The 26,806-nt window shown below is 42.2% G+C and overlaps 1 protein-coding gene across 3 annotated transcripts; it reads left to right on the forward strand.

The window, feature by feature from the left end:
* Window positions 1-1,338: 1,338 nt before the first annotated feature.
* Window positions 1,339-24,716, forward strand: LOC115476185 (uncharacterized protein C7orf26-like). 3 transcript variants are annotated; one of them, XM_030212414.1, is made up of 7 exons: window positions 1,339-1,395; window positions 2,386-2,584; window positions 3,099-3,320; window positions 9,435-9,600; window positions 12,044-12,571; window positions 17,525-17,564; window positions 24,325-24,716. In XM_030212414.1, exons 2-7 carry the CDS (start codon window positions 2,393-2,395, stop codon window positions 24,494-24,496), a joined length of 1,320 nt encoding a protein of 439 aa, XP_030068274.1. In that variant the 5' UTR covers window positions 1,339-1,395; window positions 2,386-2,392; the 3' UTR covers window positions 24,497-24,716. The 3 variants fall into 3 exon arrangements, with proteins under 3 accessions (XP_030068274.1, XP_030068275.1, XP_030068276.1); XM_030212415.1 differs by having other exon boundaries at window positions 1,388-1,464; XM_030212416.1 differs by lacking the exon at window positions 1,339-1,395 and adding an exon at window positions 1,549-1,699.
* The last annotated feature ends 2,090 nt before the right edge of the window (window positions 24,717-26,806 follow it).

The following is a 26,806-nucleotide window of genomic DNA, read 5'->3' on the forward strand; positions in this document are numbered from 1 at the left end:
TGTTTCAAACATATCCATCTATTCATTCCCATGATATAACTGAATTATATTATTCTGTCTCACTGTATTTTCAAATGTAAGCCATTTTGAACCCAACTTTGTTTGGGATAATGTGTGATATAAATGTTTTTAAAAAATCCTTTATCCTCCACCTTTTAAGACACTGCCTACCAGCTGGATAGGGATGGCACAAGGAATGCAAGTTTGGTCCAGTAAAGACTAACTCAAAATAACCTGCTCCTTAGCTGCTGGGCTCGCAACCATACCATGCCTCTTTGGCTATGTTCCACTAATAAGTTAAATGATTAACTGGCTTTCTTGAAAGGATTATATAAACTTAGGATGCATGACTAGGGACACAAACATACACTTATTTATTCAATATCACAATTCCTCATACACAAAACAACCTTTTAGGGTGGATAGTGTTCACAATGAGTGCCTTTTATTATCAACCAGAGATAAGAGTTTTCAGTTTTGGCACAGTATAAGTCATCACAAGAACAAAATATAAGAAAACCAATGGGCTGCACCAGGAGCTTATAGCCCATTTATGTTTAAACAAAAGAGATCTACATGAATCAAAAATATTTATATGTTATTTTGACTTATAAAACCACTTGCCCCTGAAACATGTTCAAAAACAGAATAATCCATTTGTGTACCTAAAAGGTAAACTTCTACAAAACAGATGAAAATGTGATTCCATGTGTCCCAATGAAAGGAGAGTTTAATTCTACTTCCATTTAATTTCAATATATTCCATCATTATAACACCAGGCTTCCCATGGCAGATTACAACAACAGTTAAGATGAACCCATTTTAGTGGGTTATCCTCACTGAAATCTGGCCATCTGTATTGTATAGAACAGTGAAGAAAAATGAGCACAGAGTTTATAATTGCTGTTTCTACCAGGTACAATAATTTTTGAAGCCGTTTTAGTGATATTCAGTTGTTATTTCTTTTCTCCACCTTTCAAGGTACTGCCTATCCAACTGAAACAGCTTTACACTTGTTGTTACAGAAGGACCGACAATAAAGAAAGACAACGTGGGTGGATGCAGCAGCTCAGAGCTCATAGATTTTCCTTCTTTCTTTTGAGTGTACGGCAATGACGACTGCGCGGGGGGAGTGGAAACAGAGATTAACCAAATTGGCTTCCTTGCTTACAGTGGATTAGATAGGCTCATTTCCACTCCTTTCTATTAAACCTCCTTGGTCCTGCTGTTCCTACGTCTCGCCCCCTCGATGCACCTTTTCCCTTTTCCGGCGTCCCGCCCTTCTTCCTGTTTCCGACAGGGAGGGAGGGACGTGTCAGAGGAGGCGGGAGCGTGACGCCGGAAGAAGAAAAGTGTGGGGTCAGCTGCGGGCGGCTTCAGGCGCGAGTTTGAAGGTAGGACTGGAGAGGGAGAGGGAACTTGACAGTGTCACTAAGGGATAGGAGTTTACCGTGGACAGAGAGGTAAGAGGGAGACGTGCTGCACAGGGGAGAGTGGAAGAGAGAGAGAGAGATGGATGGATGACAGAACGCAGGAGAGGAGTCCAGTCCTGTCCCTGGTCGCGTTTGAAGAGAGGTGTTGAGCGTGTTAGGGCAGTCAAATGCACGTGACTTGATTTCTCTGAGTTTGACACAGATCCTCTGAAAGTCCGGTTGGAAGAAGAGGCATGCCACAGGCTTATTAACAGCAGTAATCGAGGTAGTCACATTTACCTGTGTAAATGTTTAAAATACTAGTGCTTAATACACAGGTGTGCACTTCAAAAATAGCAGTTGGGCGCCTAAGTGCTATTCTGTGAATACCTGCATAACCTAGAGTAGGGGTTTGCAAAGGAGGTATAGATGGGATGGAACATAGGCAGGACTCTCACTTACATGTGTTACTTACAGAATTTTATAAGTTACTGATATCCCTGCTGCATTTAGGTGTCCACACTGGTGCCTAATGTTAGGTGTGATGATACCAGGTTATGCTAGTATTCTATAACAGAACCTAAGTAGTTAGGTTTGGTTTTGGAATAGTCACTCACTGCATGGCCTTGTGGTGCCTAAATGGAGGCCCCAAGTAATGAATTGCTCCCAAAGAGCATAGCATGTTTTGAGAAAACAAATTCATCTATACAGTAGGTAGGAGATAAATCATAAATGGCATGACTTTTTTGGTGACTAACAGTATTTAGGAACTTCAGAGCACCATGTTGCATCCATGTTTAAGAAGGAAGGAATATATGTAGAAGGTACTGATTTTGATGCTCAGGAGTATGTTATACCTTTTGGGATTTTTATAATGATAGATTAATACTATGGGAACAGATCTTTGTAATAAGGATGTAGGGCAACTAGTGATGTGAAATTTTATGCTGTATTGTTTTTGTTTTATCATAGGAGAAGAATGAGTGATATTCGCCATTCGCTGCTGCGGCGGGATGCACTTAGCGCTGCTAAGGAAGTGCTTTATCATCTGGATATCTATTTGAGCAGTCAGCTCCAGAATGCTTCACTTTCGGTTGGGGATAAGGGTTGCACTGACCTGCTGGAGGAGTTTATATTACAAGTTCCCAAAGAGCGTAACTGCCAACCCAAAGTAAGTTTGGGCAGGGTTGGTAAGCCTTTCCTAGTGACTACCTGCTGGACATTGTAAAGTGAACTGGTAATGTAACGTTTATCTCATCACAGATGTCATCCAGATTTGCTTCATGCCTTCCCTTTAGTTTGTCAAATGAATTGTCTTGGTTGGGGCATAAGGAACGTTTATCCTAAAGAGTTAAATGTTGAAGTTCAGGCAAAAATCAAACTTTAGTGCATAAAGCATTGTTTTGTTTGGTATTTTTTTCCGGACTACGTTTCCTCTCTCAAAGGTTGCTGGAAATCAAAACCTTGTCTAAAAGATGTGTGCATGCACATATGTATGTAAACTGACTTGTATGTTTTTTCATGTGTTTATATATATTTTTTGTCTTACTTTGTGATTCTTATATCTTGTCCTAACAGATCCAAAATTATAGAACAAAAGCTCCAAGAGTTCATCAGGAAAAGGGCTAGTTTTTTAGATAATCATAATGTCTGTACTAATATTGCTGACTTATGTTTTTTGGCAGAGGTTGAACTCTCTGCAGGAACTTCAGCTTCTTGAGATCATGTGTAACTACTTCCAGGAGCAAAGCAAGGACTCTGTGCGTCAGGTTATGTTCTCCACCATATTCAGCCCACAAGGCAACAAAGCTGATGACAGCAGGATAACTCTGTTAGGGAAGCTTGTCTCCATGGCTGTGGCCGTCTGTAGAGTCCCTGTGTTGGAGTGTGCTGCTACTTGGCTGCAGGTAAGTTTATATGCGAGAAGGGAGTCCGAACCTGTAATGCTCATGGCAAAATAATACTCTTAAAAATAAATTCCCACTGGTGCTCACATCACTAACTTTGATTATTCTAGATCAAAGGTGGGCATCCTCAGTCCTCGGCCACAACCCAGTTGGGTTTTCAGGATTTCCCCAATGAATATGCATTAAAAAGAAAAGAAAGGGGGGGGGGGGAAACTTTTAAACCCCAATCTCAATATATGTAACACTTAAAAAAAAAAACGGGGGGGGGGGGGGAGATGACGGCTTGAAGAGAGCGGAGAGAAGTCGCTCCTAACTTACCTCTACCATTTTGGTGAATTAAAGTCTTTTACTTAATCCATATGCCTAAGAGGAGAGGCAGATAACGCGCTAGCTCCGCAGTGCCAGTCTCGCCCATGGTGGGGGCATTGGACTGCTTCTTTGTTCTGTGGGCAGCGTCGGGATTGTCTTCGCTGCTGGAAAGTGTGGGGAGAGGTCTGCTACGCTCCCAGCCAGAAGCAGAGCTATCATTTAGCCCCAAACTACGGAATCCTCCCCCTATGCTGGCGGACACACCGAGAAGGGACCAGGAAACCCCTAGTCTCCAATAAGCAACGGGGTCTCCGGGCGCGGATGCCATTTCGAGTGTTACAACGTGACAACAGCCAGACAGCTGTTGAAAGACTCTATATCTGAGCTTGGCTTATTAAGTAAGTCCTTTCTGCCTAAAAAACCCAATACAATAACTTTAGAAGCCATTTGAGAGGCTTTAGTGGGCCTGGAAACTTCCTTCTCACAAAAGTTTATTTCCTTAAGTCAACAATCTAAAACTCTATAGGAGGAAATACCTGTGATAGAAGAAAAGATTACCACATTGGATAAAGAGATTGGAAACACTTCTAAAGTAATACAAAATTGCCAGCAAATTCAAGTTAATTTGATAAAAGAAAATATATATCTTCAGAATAAGATTGAAATCCTGGAAAATCAACAACGTTCAAATACATTGAGATTAATACATTTTCCTAAGCAGGTTTCAATCGCTCCTCTTATAACTTTTTAAAAAATATTTAACTGAAATTCTGAAGATTCCAGAACAGGCATATCCTCCTATATCAAAAATCTACTATTTGCTACCTTTTACAAAAAAAGATTTAGTGCAAGAAGTAGGAATGGAAGTGCCAACAGAGACTTTGGACATGAATTTAACTCAAACACTTGAAAATGATAGAGTGGGTTTGACAACAGCAACATTGATAGTGACCTTTATATTACAGCCCGATAGAGACTGGATTTTGAAGCAATTTTTTCTTCACAGAGAACAAACTTTTTTGAATTGTAAAGTTAGAATGTTTCCAGCCGTCTCTAAGGCAAGCCAAAGGAAACGACAAGAGTTTTTTAAATTGCGTCCAAACATTTAATCTAGATAAATCTGAAGTTCAGACCCTGCATATTCCAGATGTAGAGTGGTCTCAGATCAATTGCCTATTAAAAGTAACGAGAGATACATTTAGGTACCTAGGTATACAACTGCCAGGAGATCCGAGGAGGCTGTATAAACTGAATATTGACAAGCTGATCTCTAGCACTAAGTTATGGCTGGAAAGATGGGCAGAGCTACCAGTGTCGCTGTTGGGTAGAATATCACTGTTTAACATGATCATATTCCCTAAGTGGCTTTATTGTTTTCAGACTTTGCCGCTAAGCCTCACCAAAGGTGACTGGAATAAACTGCTTATCAAAATTTATGTGGAATAAGAAAAGGCCACAGATTAGTATGATTGGAATGCTGGAGGGGTGGAACAGAGGGGGGATAGGTATACTGAACCTCTGGAGGTATAACAGAGCCTATTTACTACGACATCTGGGAGACTGGCTGCAGGGGTCATCTCGTTATACCCCACTGCAGATGGAAGAAGACTGGATGAGTCCCCTGCATTTAAACTATGTATTACAGGCAGCAGCCTTGGATCTGCCCGTACATATTCATAGGAGTAATCTAGTGAGACCATTGCGGACGATTTGGGGGGAAACTAGCAAAGCTCTGGTCCTTTGATGCACACATTAGCAGGCTCTTGCCCATTAGGGGCAATGGAACCTTTCAACCAGGAATAGAGAACAAGCGTATTCGAAGCTGGGGTGATAAAGGACTTACTATGGTAGATGATTTTGTAGACCAGACAGGGCGCCTTAAGCCACTGGAGTCCTTGAATCTGACCTCTATTGAGTGGGCAGATATATATGCTTTCAAACAAGTTTCTCACTACATTGCCACTTTGCCTACACAGATATTGGAAGTTGATGTGCCCTCCAAAGTTAGCAAACTCTATGAAATGCCAACTACAGATCCGGCCTCCATCTCGGTGTTGCACAAAAGGTTGCTACAAAGTTGGTGAATAAAAAATCTGGGGAAACTGGTAGAGAGATGGACGGCAGACATACAGAAACAGATCACTACAGGCTCACTGCTAGGTAGATTGAGATAAATAACAGATTAGATTGGCAGTGCTGAATTGCGGGAATGCCAAGGTAGAAGTATTTATAGGGTGTATACCTCATTGTCGAGATTGTTTAAAATGGGCAGAGCGGATTCAGCTACTTGTGGCAAATGTGGAGACTCCCCTCATACTTACTATCATGCAATGTGGGCCTATGCGGTAATCTATGATTATTGGTCACAAATAGAAGCATATTTGGGGGGTATTTTGTGTCGAACCGTGACATTAACACCGGAGACAGCCCTTTTGGGGGTTGATCTGCTGAGGGGGGCTGGTACTATCAGTCATAATCTATTAATTTACAAAGCATGTGTAGTGGGGAAGAAGTGCATCCTAGTCAACTGGGTACAACCGGAAGCACTGTCGTATTGGCAATGGCGTAACAGATGGCATGCACTTCTATTAATGGAGCTGAGAGCTTCTTACTACAAGCCTAAATCACAGCGTAGATTTTACCTAATCTGGGAGCCATACATTAATACTTTGGCTCCCAGGGCCCGTAGCTCCATTTTGAATCGCTTGAACGTAGACACAACAAAGTTAGCTAAGGGACTTGGTTAGCGGAACGGGGATTCCAATTTCACTACTGAAGAGATGAGAGCCGCATGGAGTTGGGGGTTTAAGGGGTGGGGGGAGGGGGAGCTGGGGGGGAGAAGGGGGTGGGTCATACAGGAGAACAAAGGGTTTGGTTATATAAAAGGGGGATAAGATATTAGACAATATAGGAGTTAAAGAAAAATGTGATGACTGCTGTTCATGTAGTATTGCAAGTTGTTTATTACTGGTTGTACCATTTATTATAGCTTTGACGGCTACTGTACTGTATTGTCGCTGAGTCACCAATAAAAATGTTAAAAAGTAAATTGCGTCCAAACATTTTACAGCTGGGTGCTTTATTTTGGTTAAACTTTCCCTGTAAATGTGTACTAAAGCTAAACTCAAATTTACGTATGTATTTTTTGATCCTAAACAATTAAGTTTCTTTTTAGAATCTAAGATAGCTGAATCACCTGTATCACAACCAAGAATTGTAATTACTTCTACTCCGTAATTAGCATTAGTAACCCTGGAATCTCTTTTTCAACCTTCTAATCCTTATTGGTAAAGTTTTTCTTTACTATTTCCTTAAAATTGTGAATTGCCTCCTTAATTGTGGACTATAGATGAGTCATGTGGTTGAATAGTTTGACAGATTTAATTGAATTAGAATTTATCATGACAATTAGTCATCTTTTTCAAGATGTGTACTTGAATTAATTTTGTAAATGCATTAAAAATTAAAAAAACAAACAAAAAGACAAATTGCCCCAGGTACAAATAAGTACCTGTATATAATATGTAAGCCGCATTGAACCTGCTATGAGTGGGAAAGCGCGGGGTACAAATGTAACAAGAAAAACAAACAAACCTTTGTCATAAATTGTGATGTGTGCTCAGAATCAGGAACCCTCAACAGAGAGCCACCGACCATCCCATCATCGCACATAGAGAGTCCTATAAAATCTTTTAGTCTAATAGTCTTTAAATTGTGGCCTATAAATGAATCTTGATGTCACTAATATTCAAGCAGTTCCACTGACTGATTTTATAAATGTTAATAAACAAAAGATGACAAAAAATAATAAAAGGACTTGAAATATGAATATACATGAGATCTCTTTGCGTGCACTGCCTTCATTGTATGAAAATAGATCTCATACATGTTCATCTTGGAAATCATGAAACCCCAATTAGGTTGTAGCCGTCAAGGACCGAGGTTGCCCACCCCTGTTCTAGAAAGACATTGTATTGGATGAAGAAAGATATTTTGTTCCCTTGATACTGGATTTCACACTTAGTGGCCCTTTTACTAAGGCACGCCGAGAAATGGCCTGTGCTGGTGTAGGCGCATGTTTTAAATATGCATAGGTCCATTTTTCAGTGCGCCTGCCTAAAGGCCTTTTTTTTTATTTGTGGCCAAAAATGGACATGCGGCAAAATTAAAACCAGTGTGCGTCCATTTTCAGCCTGAGACCTTACCACCACCTATTAACAGCAGTAAGGTCTCACGTGTTAACTGGGCTGTAATCATCAGTTCACTTACACTGCTGATTACTGCTGGGTAAGCGCCATGCGGTAGAAAATTTCTATTGCGTGTTTTGGATGCGTGTCAAAAATGGAATTACCACCCAGGGCATGCAGTAGCTGGGCGGTAGTTCCAATTCGACGTGCGTTGTATGCACATAGACACCTTAGTAAAAGGGCCCCTTACACAGGAAACTGGGAGAAAAAGGTGGATCTAGCAGCTGACAGTGAAAATGTCTTCTTTAAAGTTTGCTTGTCTTTAGCCACATCAGAGAGCAACATAACTCTCTGATCACAGAGGGACACATCTTAGTATTACTTAGAATTAGATAAACGTTTGATTTTTGATCCCCAAAACAATTATCAGTGTGGTTGTAGGAGCTCTATTATGTCTGTTTCCAGAAAGGCAGAAAGGTCCAGGCTATCTACCAAAAGTATAGAATCCATGGTCCCTTCTTCCGTCTCCCTCCTGGCACATAAGACAACAATATCTTCAAGCTTACCAGTCTCAAATACATCCATCGTGGCTCACCTGGTGCCAAATATCTACACTGGGAAGTTCAGAAGTCTTACATTCCTAGTACGATCCATATTTTCTAATGTTCTCAATTTAAGCTGTAACCATAGACTATCTTTAATAAAAGTAGTGCCAGCTTCATCAATATTACCAGCCTACAGGGAAACAATTTCCAACTGCTTCTCAACCATATCCAACCTGTTCTCCTGATCTCCCAGCTTAGCTGTGGAATATTTGGTAAATTCAAGTATTGACTATTATCACAGATTAACTTCAGTCCTTTTAATACTTTCCCAAATATCCTCCAGCACCATTCGTTTAGGCCCAGGAATCTTGGAGCATTAGCCACTAGGCTTAGACACCACCTTGGGAAGCAGGGACCAAAGCTGCTACAAAAACTGAGTACCAACTTGTCTTGCAGTTGCAATCCTTATAGCTTCCACCTGTCTCTCTGTCCTCTCCACACCAGAGCTCCCTGCTGATCAATTTCTTGGCTTTCAGCTGCCTCTGCCTCAGTGACTCTCTCGTAATCTACTGATTCATCTTCTGGATGTGGCTGTGGTGAGAGGGTTTCCAGGGCTCAGGGACGCTTCAATCCCCTCCCCATTTGTGGCACTAGCTGTGCAGGGGATCAGATGTTCTATGGCCCCCTCTTCAGAACCCTTGCAACAAAGAAAAATGGCTTTTTTCCCTTCCTCTTACTTGTAGTGCTTCCAGCAGCTCAGGTATGTAAAAACTCAGAGAGCAGTTTCACGCACAGCCAGTCATGGTGCCATCTTGGCAAAGCAGTGCATCACTATCTTTGAAGCAGTGCCTGGTGTGGAATGTGTTTGTTTGTTTGTTTTTTTTTCAGTATATCAGATTTGTGACTTAGACTATTTACTTACAATTTGTGCTTTATATTATTTCTGTGTTCCTCACTTTCAGCATAATTATAGAAAGGTGAGTTTTATAAGTGACAGAATAAATACATTGCTAGACAAACACGTAATACACTGTGCATTAGATTAACACTTAACTGTTCTGATCTCTCTGCAGAGGACGCCTGCTGTGTATTGTGTGCGCTTGGCGAGAACCCTCGTGGAAGATTACTGTAGCCTGCTTCCTGGATCCATCCATATGTTAAAGCAGATATTCAGCACCAGCTCCCGCTTCTGCTGTCAATTCATTACAGCTGTCACAGCACTTTATGATCTCTCCTCAGGTGAATGTTGCTAAGACGAGTCTGTATCCCTTCTAGTTCTATGATCTCCATGCGGTATACCCGAGGAAGCATGTGTAGCTTACAGCTTTACACCACTCTGTGTTTTATGAACCCGCCTCAGAGGTGTGTAGCTGAGAGTTTGTAATCTACTGTGTTCTATGATCTCTCTTTTCTGAGAGTGTATTTGAGGGCTTGTACATCTTGCATCTGTCACAGCACCATATGATCTCTCGGGAGTGTAGCTGAGCGCTTGCGCCCCTCCTTACAAGTGTTCAACAGTCTCTGCTCTGAAAATGTAAATGAGAGTGTGTGGTGTGAGGGGAAGGATCTGTGGAGTTGAGAATCCACCTATGTGAAATCCTTCCTGGGATAAATTTAATCAGTAAGAACTCTAGATTTTTTTAGATTGTAAGCTCTATCGAGCAGGTACTGTCTCTCTGTGTCAGGTGTTCAGCGCTTCGTGAGTCTGGTAGCGCTATACAAATGTTGATAATAATAATAATAGATTGCTCCCAGCACTTTTGAGCTGGTGTACTAGTTAACTGTCATCAGTTCTGTCAGCTATATTGGTCAGGTGAAAACTGGATCTTGTTTAGATTTTGTTGGACCAATGTAAGAAGAATTACACAAAGAAGTGGTCTCAAAAGCGTAAAATAACTCACCTCCTGTATATTAATGCCACAGAAGTATTTAAACATCTCTACCTAGTTGTTTGATTGTATCCCGTATTGAACTATCCAAGGTATAAGTGGGATCTAAGAAATATATTGATATTGAAATACTGACCTCTTCCCATACCTGGAAATGCCACCATACCATTCAGATAATCTTATGCTGGTGCTCCGTGGTGCGACCGCACCTCGAATATTGTGTTCAATTCTGGTCGCAGTAACTCAAAAAAGATATAGTGGAATTAGAAAAGGTGCAGAGAAGGGCGACGAAAATGATAAAGGGGATGGGACAACTTCCCTTTGAGGAAAGGCTAAAGCGGACTGGGGCTCTTCAGCTTGGAGAAAAGGCGGCTGAGGGGAGATATGATAGAGGTCTATAAAATAATGAGTGGAGTTGAACGGGTAGATGTGAAGCGTCTGTTCACGCTTTCCAAAAATACTAGGACTAGGGGGCATGTGGTGAAGCGTCTGTTCACGCTTTCCAAAAATACTAGGACTAGGGGGCATGTGATGAAGCTACAATGTAGTAAATTTAAAATTAATCTGAGAAACTTTTTCTTCACTCAACGTGTAATTAAACTCTGGAATTCGTTGCCAGAGAATGTGGTATAGGCGGTTAGCTTAGCAGAGTTTAAAAAAGGTTTGGACGGCTTCCTAAAGGAAAAGTCCATAGACTGTTATTAAATGAACTTGGGGAAAATCCACTATTTCTGGGATAAGCAGTATAAAATGTTCTGTACTTTTTTGAGATCTTGCCAGGTATTTGTGATCTGGCTTGGCCACTGTTGGAAACAGGATGCTGGGCTTGATGGACCTTTGGTCTTTCCCAGTATATGTACTTATATGTAGAGGCTATATGCACACGGTTATTTATTTATTTTATTTGTTACATTTATACAGTTGCGTACCAAGGGGGAGGGGGTGCGGTCCGCCCTGGGTGCACCCCGCGGGGGGGAGTACCGCGCGCGCCGGTCAGCATTGTTGGTTTCCATGCTCCCTCTGCCCCGGAACAGGAAGTAACCTGTTCCGGGGCAGAGGGAGCAAGGAAACCAACAATGTTGACCGGCGCGCGGCACCCCCCCCCCCCCCCCCCCAGCGGCATGCACCCGGGGAGGGGGTGTTCCTTCGCCGGGGTGGGGGGGTCGCGCTGCAGGGGGGGGGCACTGCACCTGGGGGGGCAGGGCACATTGGCGATCCGCCCCGGGTGTCAGCGCCCCTCGGAACGCCACTGCATTTATATCCCACATTTTCCCACCTATTTGCAGGCTCAGTGTGGCTTACACAGTACCATAAAGGCGTTCGCTAATTCCGGTATGAACAAATACAGTAATGTTGTGGTAGAATAAGGTTCGTTTGTACAGACACTGCTGCAGGTGCATCTGACAGTGTGTCTGTACAGTTATGCATATATCAGGACTGTTGTATAAAAGCTATGTTTATGTGTAAAACACACTTTATCCACAGAAATGACATTTTTATTTTTTTTAAATTTTTTGTTACATTTGTACCCCGCGCTTTCCCACTCATGGCAGGCTCAATGCGGCTTACATGGGGCAATGGAGGGTTAAGTGACTTGCCCAGAGTCACAAGGAGCTGCCTGTGCCTGAAGTGGGAATTGAACTCAGTTCCTCAGTTCCCCGGGACCAATGTCCACCACCCTAACCACTAGGCCACTCCTCCACTGTAAAACTCCTCCATTGTAAAACTACCCCTGATATGATACAAGGTTTGATTTCTTTACTAAAATACAGTGATCTCTTTCTTGTTTGCAGATGACCTCATCCCTCCAAATGACCTCCTTGAAACTGTAGTCTCCTGGATCTTTGAGGACCCTAGGCTAATTCTTATCATCTTTTTAAATACACCCATCACCGCCAATCTCCCCATTGGCTTCCTCGAACTGACTTCAATTACAGGATTGATCCGCTGGTGTGTAAAAGCTCCCTTGGCCTACAAAAGGAGAAAGAAGAGCTCCCTCGCCAACGGAGCCACGGGCACTAAGATGGGTAAGGAAAACGCTCTGGGCGTGGACAACGACTGCCACACTCTGTACTCCAAATTACACCTGAGTGTGCTACAGGTGCTGATACTGCTGCAGGTGCATCTGACAGAGAAGAACCTGTTTGGACGCTTGGGGCTGGTGCTCTTTGATCATGTGGTTTCTTTGGTTGAGGAGATCAATAGACTGTCTGAAGAACTGAATCCCTTGAACGTAGCACAAGAGATGGAGCTGTCTTTGGACAGGTTGGCCCAGGCGCTGCAGGTGGCCATGGCTTCAGGTGCTTTGCTTTGCAGTAGAGGTGAGTAAAGATGGTCACTTTTGACAGACAGCAGCTGTGCCCCTAACACTGACTTCTCATTAGTAGCAGCAGAGCAAACAAATCTCTTGAGCCCAATGTCGCAAACCATGTGTTAAGTCATGCTTCCAATCACACGTGTAAAACAAGTTTGCACCCCAATGCTGCAACCAGGTAGTGTGCAAATATGGGAGACCACGCCAGAAACGTGCACACAAATGTGTGCTAGCAGCTGCCTTTATTCTGTTTACAAAAAATTAGGATGGCATTTGACTTCTGCCAGAATGTGTTATTACTCTGCACATAATGTTAGCATAATTATTCTGGTGCGCAGCAAACCAAGGAGTAGGATGAAGAGTTGGCTCTTCCAAAAACCACAAGGGAAACGTATCAGTCCAATTAAATGGTGTTTATTGAAGGTACATCAAAAAGACTCGACACAACAGCTGTGTTTCAGCGCTCTGGGTGCCTACCTCAGGAGTCTATAAATTATATATAAATACGAACCAGTCAAAAAATTGTTTGAAACTATAACCACCGTATAGTGAATTAAACACACTGTTCCGCTAATCTCCGTACAGAGTTTAGTATAATTAATTTTTAACAAAAGGAACCTCAAAACTCCCAGTAGGGATAACTACCAAATGTACTAAAAAATCCACTACTATAAGGGAAGAAGGGTAATATCATTGGTCCTTATCAATCCTGAAAAAGAAAAAAGAATCAACTGCAAAAACTCCATGAACGGGAGAAAATCATGTGATTCAAAAAAAAAAAAAAAAAAAAACACAAAACCTCTTTTCAGTCAAACTAAGGAGCAGTTGTATATTCACTCTACACTAACCAAAAATGGGAAAATCTTACAATCTCAAAAAATAGAAAATGAGAAAAAACCTGCCAAATCGCCTACTGCCTCTACAAAAATTCTCTAAAATCCCCCATCCACAGACAGGACTGCTTCCCCACATTTATAGCAAAAAGGAAAAAACAAGACTTATCAGCAGATGTGCACAAAGCCGTTCAAAAGACTGTTTAAGAAGGCTGTTCAAATTGCTGTCTTCACAACTATCACAAAGGTCCAACTGTAGTTGTCTTCAAAGCAATTCATAAAGGAATAATAATCCAACAGCTATCTTCCTGGTCGGCTTCATAACTTCTTTCATGGCTCACCCTGGAACTAAACAATCCATTGGGTTAGGGCTTCCGTTTCTTATAGTCTGTCGCCCGACAGCAAATCCTCAACTAATTCACTATACAGTGGTTATAGGTTCAAACAATTTGTTTGATTGGTTAGTTAGTATTTTGACATACAGTTTGAACTTGCCTTTTTTATATATTTAGGATATAAATTACATAAAAAAGCACTAATAACACGCAAACAAGTAAAAATTGAGATCAAAAGGTTTATACACTGGAGCATAAAAAGAACAAACATAATACATAAACTGCTAAAAGCGGAAATAGACCATATTATGTTTAAAAAAAAGACATAAATAGCTAGGTTTATTTATATGTAATTTATAGACTCCTGAGGCAGGCGCCCAGAGTGCTGAAACACAGCTGCTGAGTTGAATCTTTTTAATGTACCTTCAATAAACACCATTTAATTGGACTGATATGTTTCCCTTGTGGTTTTTGGAGTGCCAGCTCTTCACCCTACTCCTTGTTTTTCCTCCACCTAGTGTGGTTGTTCTACCAAGCGTAATTATTCTGTGCATACATATTATTTTATGGCATCATTTGAATGTCAAACAAGAGTGGAGTCCGTTCAGATTAAAAAATATCGCAGGGTCCAAGATAAGACGGCAGAAAGAATGAGACTTTGACACGGCTGTGTTTCGGCAAGGATGCCTGCGTTGGGCGTCAACATTCAAATGGAGCATATGCTCACATATACTTCAATTCTAAACGATCAATTATGTTCATAAAAGTGAAGGAGGAATAAAACTGTGTTCTCTGAGGAATGTCCAACAATTGTCAGTGTAGCTGTATCAGAAAAAACCTTGTTTGTATTTATCTGTGAGAATGTTGTTCTATTTCTGACTTATCATTTGAATGTTTGCAGTCCAGTGCTTTACTGTTCATATTTGCGGTCCTTCCTCTCAGCTACTTACCTCCTGCCCCTAAGCAGAAAAAAAAATTGTATTCATGCTGGCAGTAAAGAGAAGTAATTGGCATAAAATCCTCACTGATGCAGAAGAATAACTTTATTTCTCTTCAGACTTGGCATTAAAGGCCTGTGGTTAGAAAACCCTCTGCTCAGCCTTGAGGTCTTTTGCGCACTTCTTTGCATCGGGGTTTAATAGTTCATATCTTCATTGCCTTCAGTTTTAAATGAGCTGTTTGCTGAAGTCGGCGCGTGTCTTTGCCCACAGTTCTTGCGCAAAAGGGCATATATGGTAGTTCACAAATGTGTGTGTAAAGCCTCCCACACCTTATTACATCAGCTTCCTTGTGTCTTATTCCAGTGGCAAAATGACTATTTGAAGTGGGAGGAGAGATATCTATATTACATTTTTAATTGCTTGTGCTATGCAGTCTGATCTCTGCAAGGACTCTGCTAGTGAGTTACGCTCTGTGCGATTAAGATGTTACATTGACAGGACTCCTTACTATACTGAGAAATAAAAGGCAGGGTTTGTTTGTGCATAGTCTGCACCCTGCTGCTGGCTGACCATAGAGCTGGAGTAATCGCTTGCCTCTCACTGTCTGGTATAGAATACTATGAGTTCCGCTCATTCTCCTTATAGACTCCACCTGTGTGTAGGCCCATCAATCGAATACACCCTGTGTAAGATATACATATATTTACAGAATAGTGCTTAGGCAGAGTTTTGTCATTTATGCATGTTATGTACCATCATTCTAAAAATATGTTAACACTTGTACAATGATTATGTAAGCACCCATTTAATAGAACTTTGGGGCAAGAAGTTCTACCGTATGACTTTGTATAGTCTATTTAGTTTTTAAACATAGAGAAAGTAATTATCAAAGGGATTTTGCGGTAAATGGGGCAGTTTACCTGTGGATAACCCCCTTTGAAGATTGTCTGCTCCCATTCAGCAGTAGGCACTCTCCAGAGATATAGGACATGTAGGGCTTTGCTTTTAAAATCTCTGCTTATACCTTTTGCTGGTTTATCTGCATCTGCTTCAGAGCAGGTGTAAATGTTTGTGCCGACATGGAATCCTGCTCCCTGTAATATGACAGCCAAGGAGTTCAAATCAATTTGGTTCAAGGCTTATTAAACAATCATCAAAAATATCCAGAATGCAAACTGACCTGACACGGCCGAGTTTTGGCTTGTTGCCTGCATTAGGGACTGCCGTATGCTGGCCATTTGCATGCTGGATATTTTTGATGATTCTCTAATAAACCTTGAACCAAATTGATTTGAACTCCTCATTTGTCTTCGATCCTTCCCTTGGTTGTCATTGCTACTTTTCTGCTGTCTTCACTATTGCAGAGACCTTCCTCCCTCTTATTTCATGAGTTTCCCTTTTGACCATGGGCTTGCAGAGCTAATGTCTCTCTGGACTTGTAGGCCCACAGTCATTCTGGAAATTGCCTCTGTAACGTTTGGCAGAGTTTTTTATTCAGATACTTATTGCACATGGTAAAGAGGGATGAGACCCAGTTTGTCTTGAAATATCCCAGGGTCAGTTGTATTCTATCCTATGAAAACAAAGGCATAGGGTTGTTTCCCTGTGAAAACAAAGGCATAGGGTTGACACTGCTAGTTGATGCACTAGAGAGGGTGAGTGATGTACCAACTCATCCCTAGTACAACAAAGCCACCTGTATCTCCCCCCCCTCCCCCGATACAAGCAGCTGCTCTCATAGCCCTCTCTCACCCTGCTGGCAACAGAAGCAGCACCTACCTACCCCTTTACTACTTCTCAGCCTCAATCTCCCGCCTCAATCTCCCTCCTTGCTCTGTTCTTTTCTTGGCCTTTCTCTGTTTTCTGTTGTGCTTCCTTTTGTGTTTCTACAAGATCCTGCTGCCTTCCTCCTCTGTATTTCCCTCTAGAGCAGTGGTTCCCAAACCTGGTCCTGGAGGCCCCCCAACCGGTCAGATTTTCAGGATACCCATAATGAATATTAATGAGAGAGATTTGCATGCACTGCCGCCACTGCATGCAAATCTATCACATGAATATTAATTGTGGGTATTCTGAAAATCTGACTGGCTGGGGTGCCTCCAGGACCAGGTTTGGGAACCACTGCTCTAGAATCATCCTGAGTCCCTTTCCAGCTTTCTTTCTGATCTTCCCTGTGCAGCCTTTCTTTTTCCACAATTCTTCTGGTTTGTCTCCCCGTCCCCTCTTCTGTTTCTTTTTGCTTCTTGTCTTTCCTCTCCTTGTCTCTATCATGCTCCATATGACAGATGTCTGGTTACACTCTTCTCTCTGCTGACCCAGCTTTGGTGCAGTGCCAGCTTTCTATTTAAACAGATACCTCAGTAATTGTAGTAGCATCAAGGGAACTGCCAGACTGAGGATGCACACCATATGTCCTTGTGACTATACAGATGTCAGCTGTGAGGATGTTAGGTCTCTGTCAGCTGCTACCTAGGGGGATAAACTCTCTAACCTTTCCTTTATTGGACAGGGTATCTGTAAGTTTATGGAAAAGGACCAGTTGTGAAAAAGAAGTTGCATAGACCTTCAGTGCTAAAGTTTCACGAGAAGCTTGCAGTAAAGGATCGGGACTGGCACGTGGATACAAAAGCTGAGTGAAATGGCATGAGGAGATGGAGAGGCTTGCATTGCTGCTTCCTGGCCTGTACCTGCTCTGTTAAGAGAGAGCTTCTGTTGCCAGAATTTGTCATCTTTTTAATTGGCATTACATTTCTTTTGAGTGAAATGTATCAACAGTATATATGAGCTGATAATACTTTTTGCTGTTTTTTTTTTTAAATCCAACTTTTTTCCCTCTCTATTTTCATTTCAGAGAATTTGAGAACAGTGTGCTCTAGACTTCCACATAACAAGTAAGAATCCCATATATTATGGTACGAGGAGGAGAATTTTTTTTTTTCTTGACTCATTTTATGTTCTGTTCAGTTTTATTTAATTTTAGCATGCAGTAACACTAAATGCGTGTTCTTTCATTTTAGTGTACATTATTTAGTACACAAACCAAAAATGCATATCTTTAGTGTGATGTAGGTACATGTATGTGCAGGCATCATTAGTACGTAGTGTTGTGTTAGGTATGCTTCGTGGATGGAATGAGATATATGTGCAAGACCTATCATATTGTGGCAGGCTTGACTAGGCGTGCAGCTGGAGTACTGAATGAGTGTGAGCATATGTCTCTCACCGCACACTCCCAAGTTTTGTTTTTTATTTATTTTTTTAAATACTTAATTCAGCTGGCTAATCCCTAAGTAAATACCACCACTTCACCATCCCAAAACCACCAATCTGTGACATGCATGAAATGGCAAATATTAATACATTTTTCTTAGCGTCAACTCCACCGTTTTGCAAAAATAGGTTTTATCTCTTCCTACCAGCAGGTGGAGGTAGAGAAAACTGAATTCTGCCAGTGACATCATCAGCATAAGCAGAAGTGCTCCCTGGAACAGTCCAATTCAGCAGGTAGGATCATGCTGACTGTGCTACCACCTGCTGAATTGGATTGTTCCAGGGAGCACTTCTGCTTATGCTGGTGATGTCACTGGTAGAATTCAGTTTTCTCTACTTCCATCTTCCTGGTTAGGTGATGGACTTTTTCATTCCTGCCCACCGGGGGTGTCTAGCGGCCCTGGGTTTTTTTTGACTCCAGAATTTAACCACGTGGTAAAGCAGGCCCTGCAAAAGGTCCCTTCTTGGGACTTAATCCTAACCCTGACCCTAATCCTAAACCTCATCCTCTTGGTGGGGGGCCCCAAGGGGATCGTGAAACAAGAAGTTGCATCAGAAGGTGGCATCTGGCAGAGGGAAGGCCCTGGAGCAGGCCTGTAGGGATTGCTGTTGGCGGCTCCATGAGGTAGAGATACGGGGGGGGGGGGGGGGGGGGGAGACACAGAGGCCGGATCCGTGGGAGCGATGATCGTGGATTTTTTTTTCTGCAGGCTCAAGGATTTTTACTGTTCCTGCGGGGTGGTAAAAAGTTTTGCTCCTATGGTAAATGTGCTAATTTTTTTTCTGTTACCACGAGTCCCCGCCCCCATGATATTCTCTGCTTGTGAGCACACACATGCAGAGTGGTTGTAAAGAATTCTATGAGCCATGCACTGCATGCTTTCCCCTCTTGTTTATCATTTATTATGTATTGGTATTTACTTTTTTTAAATCTTTTTATTTCATAAGTGTTTTTATTCTTCATTCACCTTATATGGATGATTTATTTGAAACAGGTAGTGGCATATTCTTTAATAAGTGATCTCTTTTAGTGTCTCTGACCCAGGCTATAGGAGGTTAGGTTAACCAGATATTGCTTGTGGTTGAATAGTTAAAAACATTTTTTCTTGTTTGTTGCAACCAAACCAAAGTTAGTAAGCCCAGGTAAGTCAGAACTTAACAAACTTGCAATATATAACTTCTTAACACTAGTTTTTTAAATTTAAGCAACAGAACCCTACTCCTTTTTTTCCCCTTTCAAAAACATTTTTCATATTTTATAAAATATAGCAAAAGGGAACATTTTAAGCTGATTCCTGTCCCCTCAAAGTAGCCTAACTCTCAGCACTTTCCGCTCTGCTGTCCTCAGGTAGCCACTCAGTGTTGCAGATCAGTTGGAAAGGCTTAAGAGTGTTTTTGGGTATATGGAAAGAAGTTCACTAAGAAGAAGTAATATTACCTCTCTACAAATATCTGGTGAGAACCCACACCTTGAGTAGAGTGTCCAGTTCTGGCCACTGCATCTACAAAAGAATATTGATCGGGTGGATACAGCTGAAAGGAGGTGCACCAAAATAGTGTATGACCTGTGCCATAAGCTTTTCCTGGAGAGACTTAAATGTACACACTATTCGTGTGTTCAGACCAGAGCGTAGCCAGACCTCGGTGGGAGGGGGGTCCAGAGCCCGAGGTGAGGGGGCAAATTTTAGCGCCCCCCCCCCCCCCCCCCCCCGCTGCTGCCAGGTGCCTTTGCTGGCGGAGTCTCCAACCCCCGCCAACCGAAGTCCTCTTCAGCACCGGTCTCCGGCGCGTTCGCTGATCTGTTTCTGTGAGTCTTGGGCTCCTGACGTCCTGCACTTTCCTAAGTGCAGGACGTCAGGACTCACAAAAACAGATCAGCGAACACGCTGGAGACCGGCGCTGAAGAGGACTTCGGTTGGCGGGTGTTGGAGACTCCGCCAGCAAAGGCACCTGGCGGCGGCAGGGGAGGGTCGGCGGCGGGAGGAAGGGGTCGAAAGTAGAGGGGGCCAGTTCTAAATCTGTGGGGGCCCATGCTGCTATGGCCCCACCTAGCTATGCCCCTGGTTTAGACTATAGAATACTAGCACTTACGTATGAGAATCTTACGATTTGTACATAAGTGATTGTTGGGCACTAAGCGGTATATTCTGTAATCTTAGCACTGATTCCCATAGCGCACAAATGCAACAGGGCATTTATATGGGTGGGGCATGGATGTCTCTCACAATTATGCAGACATCATCGAATAATGTCCTTTATGTACCAAAATGCAGTATTTAGGTGCACATATTTACCCTGCCATAGACATGGTATAAGTGGGCATGTCTAAATGTTGGCATGCAAATGCCAACTTGCACTAGTATTTTATATCAGCATCTGGGTGCCAGGTCCTGTGATAGAATTTGTACTTAATGCCCAGCATTTCGTCACATGCCAGAGAACTGATAGAATTGAAAAATGAACGTGTAGAGCTATTGTTGGCAATATGTAATTTAAAATCAAGCAAGGTACCGTTAAGATTGGAGAGTGGCCAATGTAATACTAATTTTCAAAAAGGGTTGCAGAGGTGATCCAGGAAGTAAACTGGTGAGCCTGATGTCAGTGCCAGGCAAAATGGTAGAGACTTATAAAGGACAAAATTACAGATCATATACAAAAGCATGGATTAATGAGATGTGGAGGGGCATAATCGAAAGGGATGCCCAAGTTTTGCTGAGGACGTCCTCGCAAAACGTCCTGATGGAGGGGCGGGGAAACCCGTATTATCGAAACAAGATGGACGTCCATCTTTCGTTTCGATAATACGGTCAGGGATGCCCAAATCTTGAAATTTTGGTCGTCCTTAGACTTGGTCGTTTCTGATTTTTGGCGATAATGAAAACCGAGGACACCCATCTCAGAAACGACCAAATGCAAGCCCTTTGGTCTTGGGAAGAGCCAGCATTTGTAGTGCACTGGTCCCCCTGGCATGCCAGGACACTAACCGGGCACCCTAGGGGGCACTGCAGTGGACTTCAGAAATTGCTCTCAGGTACATAGCTCCCTTACCTTGTCTGCTGAGCCCCCCATAGCCCCCCTAAAACCCACTACCCACAACTGTACACCACTACCATAGCCCTTATAGGTGAAGGGGGGCACCTAGATGTGGGTACAATGGATTTCTGGTGGGTTTTGGAGGGCTCGCTGTTTCCTCCACAAACGTAACAGGTAGGGAGGGGGATGGGACTGGGTACACCTGCCTGAAGTGCACTGTACCCACTAAAACTTCTCCAGGGACCTACATACTGCTGTGATGGACCTGAGTATGATATCTGAGGCTGGCAAAAAATAATTTTTAAGATATTTTTTTGAGGGTGGGAGGGGGTTAGTGACCACTGGGGGAGTAAGGGGAGGTCATCTGGTCATTTCAGGCACCTAAGAAAAACAGAACCAGGTAAAGTCGTACAAGTGCTTGTCAAGGACGCCCTTTTTTTTTTTTTTTCATTATGGGTCGAGGATGTCCATGTGTTAGGCATGGCCAAGTCCCGCCTTCGCTACACCTCTGATAGGCCCCCTTGAATTTTGGCCGTCCCTGTGACGGAAAGCAGTTGGACACGTCCAAAATCGTCTTTCGATTATACCGATTTGGACGACCCTGGGAAAAGGACATCCATCTTCCGATTTGTGTCGAAAGATGGGCGTCCTTCTCTTTTGAAAATGAGCCTGAAAGTCAACATGGATTTAGTCAAGGGAAATCTTGCCTCACCAATCTACTACATTTCTTTGAAAGGGGTGAATAAACATGTGGCTAAAGGTGATCCAGTTGATTGTGTGTCTGGTTTTTCAAAAGGCATTGGACAAAGTACCTCATGAAAGACTCCTGAGGAAATTAGAAAGTCATGGGATAGTAGGTAATATCCTATTATAGATTAAAAAAAAAAAAAAACTAGTTAAAATGTAGAAAACGGAGAGTAGGGTTAAATGGTCAGTATTCTCAATGGAGAAGGGAAGATAATGGGGTTTCCCAGGGGTCTGTGCTGGGACCGCTGCTTTTTAACATATTTATAGATGATCTAGAGACAAGAATGAGGTAATTAAATTTGCTGATGACACAAATTTATTCAGAATTGCAAGAGGACCTTACTGAACTGGGGGACTGGGCATCCAAATGGCAGATGACATTCAATATGAGCAAGTACAAAGTGATGCATGTGGGAAAGAGGAATCCAAACTATAGCTACATGATACAAGGTTGCATATTAGGAGTCATGAATCAGGAAAAGGATCTAGGTGTCATCAATGATGATAGATTGAACCCCCCCTGCTCAGTATGCAGCGGCGGCTAAGAAAGCAAATAGAATGTTAGGAACTATTAGGATAGGAATGGAAAACAAAAATAAGAATGTTATAATGTCTTCGTATCTCTCCATGGTGTGACTGCACCTTGAATACAGTGTGCAATTCTGGTAGCCACATCTCAAAAAAGATATAGCAGAAGTAGAGAAGGGTGATAAAAATGTAAAGGGGATTGGATGGCTTCCCTAAGAGGAAAGGCTAAAGTGGCCTCTTTAGCTTGGCTGAGGGGAGATAAGATAGAGGTCTGTAAAATAAGTGGAGTGGAATAGATAGACCTGAATCACTTGTTTACTCTCCAAAAATACTAGGACTAGGGGACATAAAGCTACTAAGTAGTGAATTTAAAACAAACTGGAGAAAATATTTCTTCATTCAGTGTGTAATTATACTCTGGAATTTCTTGCCAGAGAATGTGGTAAGAACAGCAGGGTTTCAAATAGATTTGGATAATTTCTAAAAGAAAAGTCCATAGGATAAGCAGCATAGAATCTGTTTTACTGTTTTAGGATCTTGCCAGGTACTTGTGACCTGGATTGGCCACTGTTACAAACAGGATACTGGCCTTGATGTACTTTCGGCCTGACCTAGTATGGTAACTTTTATGTTCTTATGACACACTGTGGTGCTTATTTAAGCTACTCCTTCACATGGATATTGATTATGGCCATTTTATAATATGGATGCTGCTCTACTACCACCGGGATGTCAGTGTCCCTTGTTTTGCCCTGTTCATAGTTTGGATGTTCATGCTTGACTAGTTAAAAGGTAGAAAACGGAGAGTAGGGTTAAATGGTAAGTATTCTCAATGGAGAAGGGAAGATAATGGGGTTTCCCAAGGGTCTGTGCTGGGACCGCTGTTTTTTAAACATATTTATAGATGATCTAGAGACAAGAATGAGGTAATTAAATTTGCTGATGACACAAATTTATTCAGAATTGCAAGAGGACCTTACTAGACTCTAGCACTTGGAGGCCCATTTCATATCTATTTTAGAACAGGCTGTATGTTGGCAGATCTTGTTTTAAAATAAGTTTGTCAATTTGATATAATGTCCATATGTCACATACAGACTTGAATGTCCATATTCCTGAGTAACATAGTAACATAGTAGATGACAGCAGAAAAAGACCTGCATGGTCCATCCAGTCTGCCCAACAAGATAAACTCATATGTGCTACTTTTTGTGTATACCGTACCTTGATTTGTACCTGTCCTTTTCAGGGCACAGACCGTATAAGTCTGCCCAGCACTATCCCTGCCTCCCAACCACCAGCCCCGCTTCCTACCACCGGTTCTGGCACAGACCGTATATAATATCTTTTCTAAAATGCTGCTCTTTATAGAATTACTGTTTATGCTGAAAGAGGGAAAGTGGAGCTATGATAGAAACATTCATGTCTAGCAGGTCTGAGTAATGTTTAATCATGCAATAAGGAGCTTAAAAACAAAGGGAAGGTTGTTTTCCAAAGATGTGAACCTGGTCCATCATATTACTGAATCGTCTACCGCTTGCGGTACTGACCTTCCCTGATAGGGTCTTTGAGCAGTAGGAATGTGCACGGGAAAATATTTTTGGTTTGTTTTTGAGTCATTTTCAGACAGCTTTTGGTTTGTTTCATGCATTAATGGTAATAAAAATGTTTATAATGCAAAACTTTTTAATGTGTGTTGATTTAGCACATTGAATTTAAGGCATGCTACAGCGCATCCCTGTCGGGCAGGTTTTCAACATTGACAGAACATAAGCATGCTTGACGGATACAAAGGGACCTTAGTAATAAGTGATAGAGGAAGGAGACCAAAGATAAAAAGTAGGACCTATGATAGTACTAAAGACAGGCTGGCCTGTCTAGTGAATCCTTTGCTGTTATTACTTATGTTTCTGTTATAGGGGGTCGTACTGAGGTGAATAATAATTGGTGTATTCTATGTCAGTTGTCATTTGAGCTATTTCTGAAATTAACCCCCCCCCCCCCCCCCCCAAAAAAAAAAAAATGTGCTCGTTGCTTTTTTGAGTAAACACTATCTTATCTTATTTCTGGCAGTTTGCTGCAGTTGGTGATTTCCGGTCCTGTTCAGCAACCGTCCCATGCTGCGCTACCTCCAGGATTTTATCCTCATATCCACACCCCACCATTGGCATATCCTGGGCTCCCAGCCCATCCTGTACAGACTTTTATACCAGGAATGACATTCCCATACAGGCCTATTCATTAAAACAGCTCCAAGAGCCGTTCTGACATAGCTGTGCACATTCTGCAGGGTGGACCTTTCATTCCAAACCTCTGTGGACTGTAGCTTACTAAAGGATCCCAGCTATCACATGGAGAAAGATATATTTTCTAAGGTAGTCTGGATTTTCTTTTGTACTTTCAACATGTTTGTATCTCGAATTTATTTTTCCATCTGTTATACCCTCTGCTTCCGGGCTTCTTCAAGCTTTTCTTTTATACCACAGCGGTATGTGGCAGTGTGGATTTAGATTTATTTGCATTTCCAAATTTTATTTAAAGGTAAGTTATATTGAGCAGAGCTGGATTAACAAGTGAGCTAATGAACCACTAGCTCGGGATGTGCTAGATAAAAGGTGCCAAAATGCTGCTGCCATCACTGCTTCAGGAGCCCCTGCATTTCTCCTCCTTTTCTCTCAATCCCCTCCTCCCACCCTTGCTCCAGTGTCTTTGTGTATGTCTCTCTCTCCCTCCTCCTCCCTCTCTACACTTTACCTTAAATTATATCTTTTTCACCAGTGGCAGCAATAGGCCTGTAGCTAGCCCCAGAGCCTTTCCTTTGCTCTATCCCACCAATCTGGAAACAGGAAGTGATGTCAGAGGGGGGAAGTATGGTATGGACTGCTTATGTTTCCTATCAACAGCAATGACTTGGGCATGTTTTAAGGTCCAGTGGATTGGGGATGGGGGGGGGGTGGAGAGTTGACACAGAGGAAGAGAGGCTGGTCTAAGAGAGGGGAGAGCCTAGAGAGATGCTGGCCATTGTGAGAGGAGAGGACATCAATGAAAAGGGAGGTGGGAGGAAGAAATGCCAGAGTGACATTTGCCTCGGAGTGCTACAACTTCTTGAGGAACACTGGATTTGAAGCAGAATAGGTAGATCTCTTCCCCAGAGGGCACTCTAAGTTTCTACTGCAACCCATGGAGCTTGAAGTAACTTGCCTGAGATCACAAAGAACATCAGTGGGAAAAGCAGTATTTTGACCTGGCTTCCCTGGTTCACAGCTCACTGGTCTAATTACCAGTAATGCTGCCATGGCTTGTGTCTGTGAAATACTGCATTACATGCTACAAGGCTTTTATAAATAAAAACAGGGATCCTCTTGAATGTTGGTTCATTTTTGTTGCAGACCTGGCTGAGGTGCTGGGTAGGTGGAGCTTATTGGGTTAAAAAGAACACGAGCAGGAAAAAAAGGTGATAGTTCCCTAGGGCTGGGCAAAAAAAAAAAATTAACCCCTTAGGGCTTTTGCTGTTTTCTCAGCAGCTACTCAGAATTAATGTGTGAAACTTTACAGCTTTATTTGTAAAGCGGCACATAAATGTAGATAGTTTCTTTAAATGTGATGAAGTTTCAGACTTTTTAGTGTAACCACCCAGGGATTTTTGTGCACTCTAAAATGTTTGCACTGTAAAACTACCATAATTTAAAAGAATAAAAAAAGTCCAGACTACCGGCTTACTGTTAATGAAGTCACAGTGATGTAGACTTTTGTCTGGGGATGATTGAAGGCCACCCAAAGCTGCAGTCAATCACTGAACTCGAGGAAGTGTTGCAGATGATTTGGGACAGCTTGCCACAGGGACCGAAAAGGCTGTTAAGAACATCCCAAAGCAACAGAAGCTGGGGGTGGACACTTTGATCATTCATAGTGCCTGTGAAATTCTGATGTTATTTTACTGTGTTTTAACGTCAACATTTTTAATGTGCAAAAATCGCTAGGTAGTAAACTACGTTGATGTTACATTTTAGCATTAAGATAATGTAATGTTGTTTAATAGTAATACATAAGTTTGACGACTACATACATAACATTTCTTGTTGAAATTCAAAGCGGTTGCTGAGAAAATGGCAGAAAATTCTGGTGGGGGGGGGGGGGTTATTTTTTTTTTTCTTGTGTAAGTGTCTGGTGAGACCCCATTTAAAATACTGCGTGCATTTCTTCAGACCGCACCTTCAAAAAGATATAAACAGGATGGAATCAATCCTGAGGGCAGCTACAAAATTGGGCAGTGGTCTCTCTCATAGGGGAGCAAGAAGAGCAGGAAAACAAAAGGAGTGGGAAATAGACCAGGCTAACCAGGGACAAACGAGGAGACTTCAAATGATGGTAAACAGTTTATTAGTGAAGACTCGACACAGCACCGTATTTCGGCAGTCAGCCTGCTTCAGGAGTCTTTATATAAAATATGTAAAACCATCAAATGTTCAATAAACGTTGGTACAAACAGATGAGGAAGTATGGTTCTTCCTCATCTGAGAACATAGTAGTTACCCTAGTGGGTCAGACCAAGGGT

Source organism: Microcaecilia unicolor, chromosome 8, assembly GCF_901765095.1.
Source record: "Microcaecilia unicolor chromosome 8, aMicUni1.1, whole genome shotgun sequence".
Taxonomy (NCBI): Eukaryota; Metazoa; Chordata; class Amphibia; order Gymnophiona; family Siphonopidae; genus Microcaecilia; species Microcaecilia unicolor.

What these genes read in the sequence shown, in the direction of transcription:
- LOC115476185 (XM_030212414.1), top strand. Translation starts at nt 2,393, where the DNA reads ATGAGTGATATTCGCCATTCGCTGCTGCGGCGGGATGCACTTAGCGCT. An exon ending in AGCGTAACTGCCAACCCAAA is followed by an intron (nt 2,585 to 3,098) that starts GTAAGTTTGGGC and finishes GTTTTTTGGCAG; the next exon opens with AGGTTGAACTCTCTGCAGGA. An exon ending in TCTAGACTTCCACATAACAA is followed by an intron (nt 17,565 to 24,324) that starts GTAAGAATCCCA and finishes TATTTCTGGCAG; the next exon opens with TTTGCTGCAGTTGGTGATTT.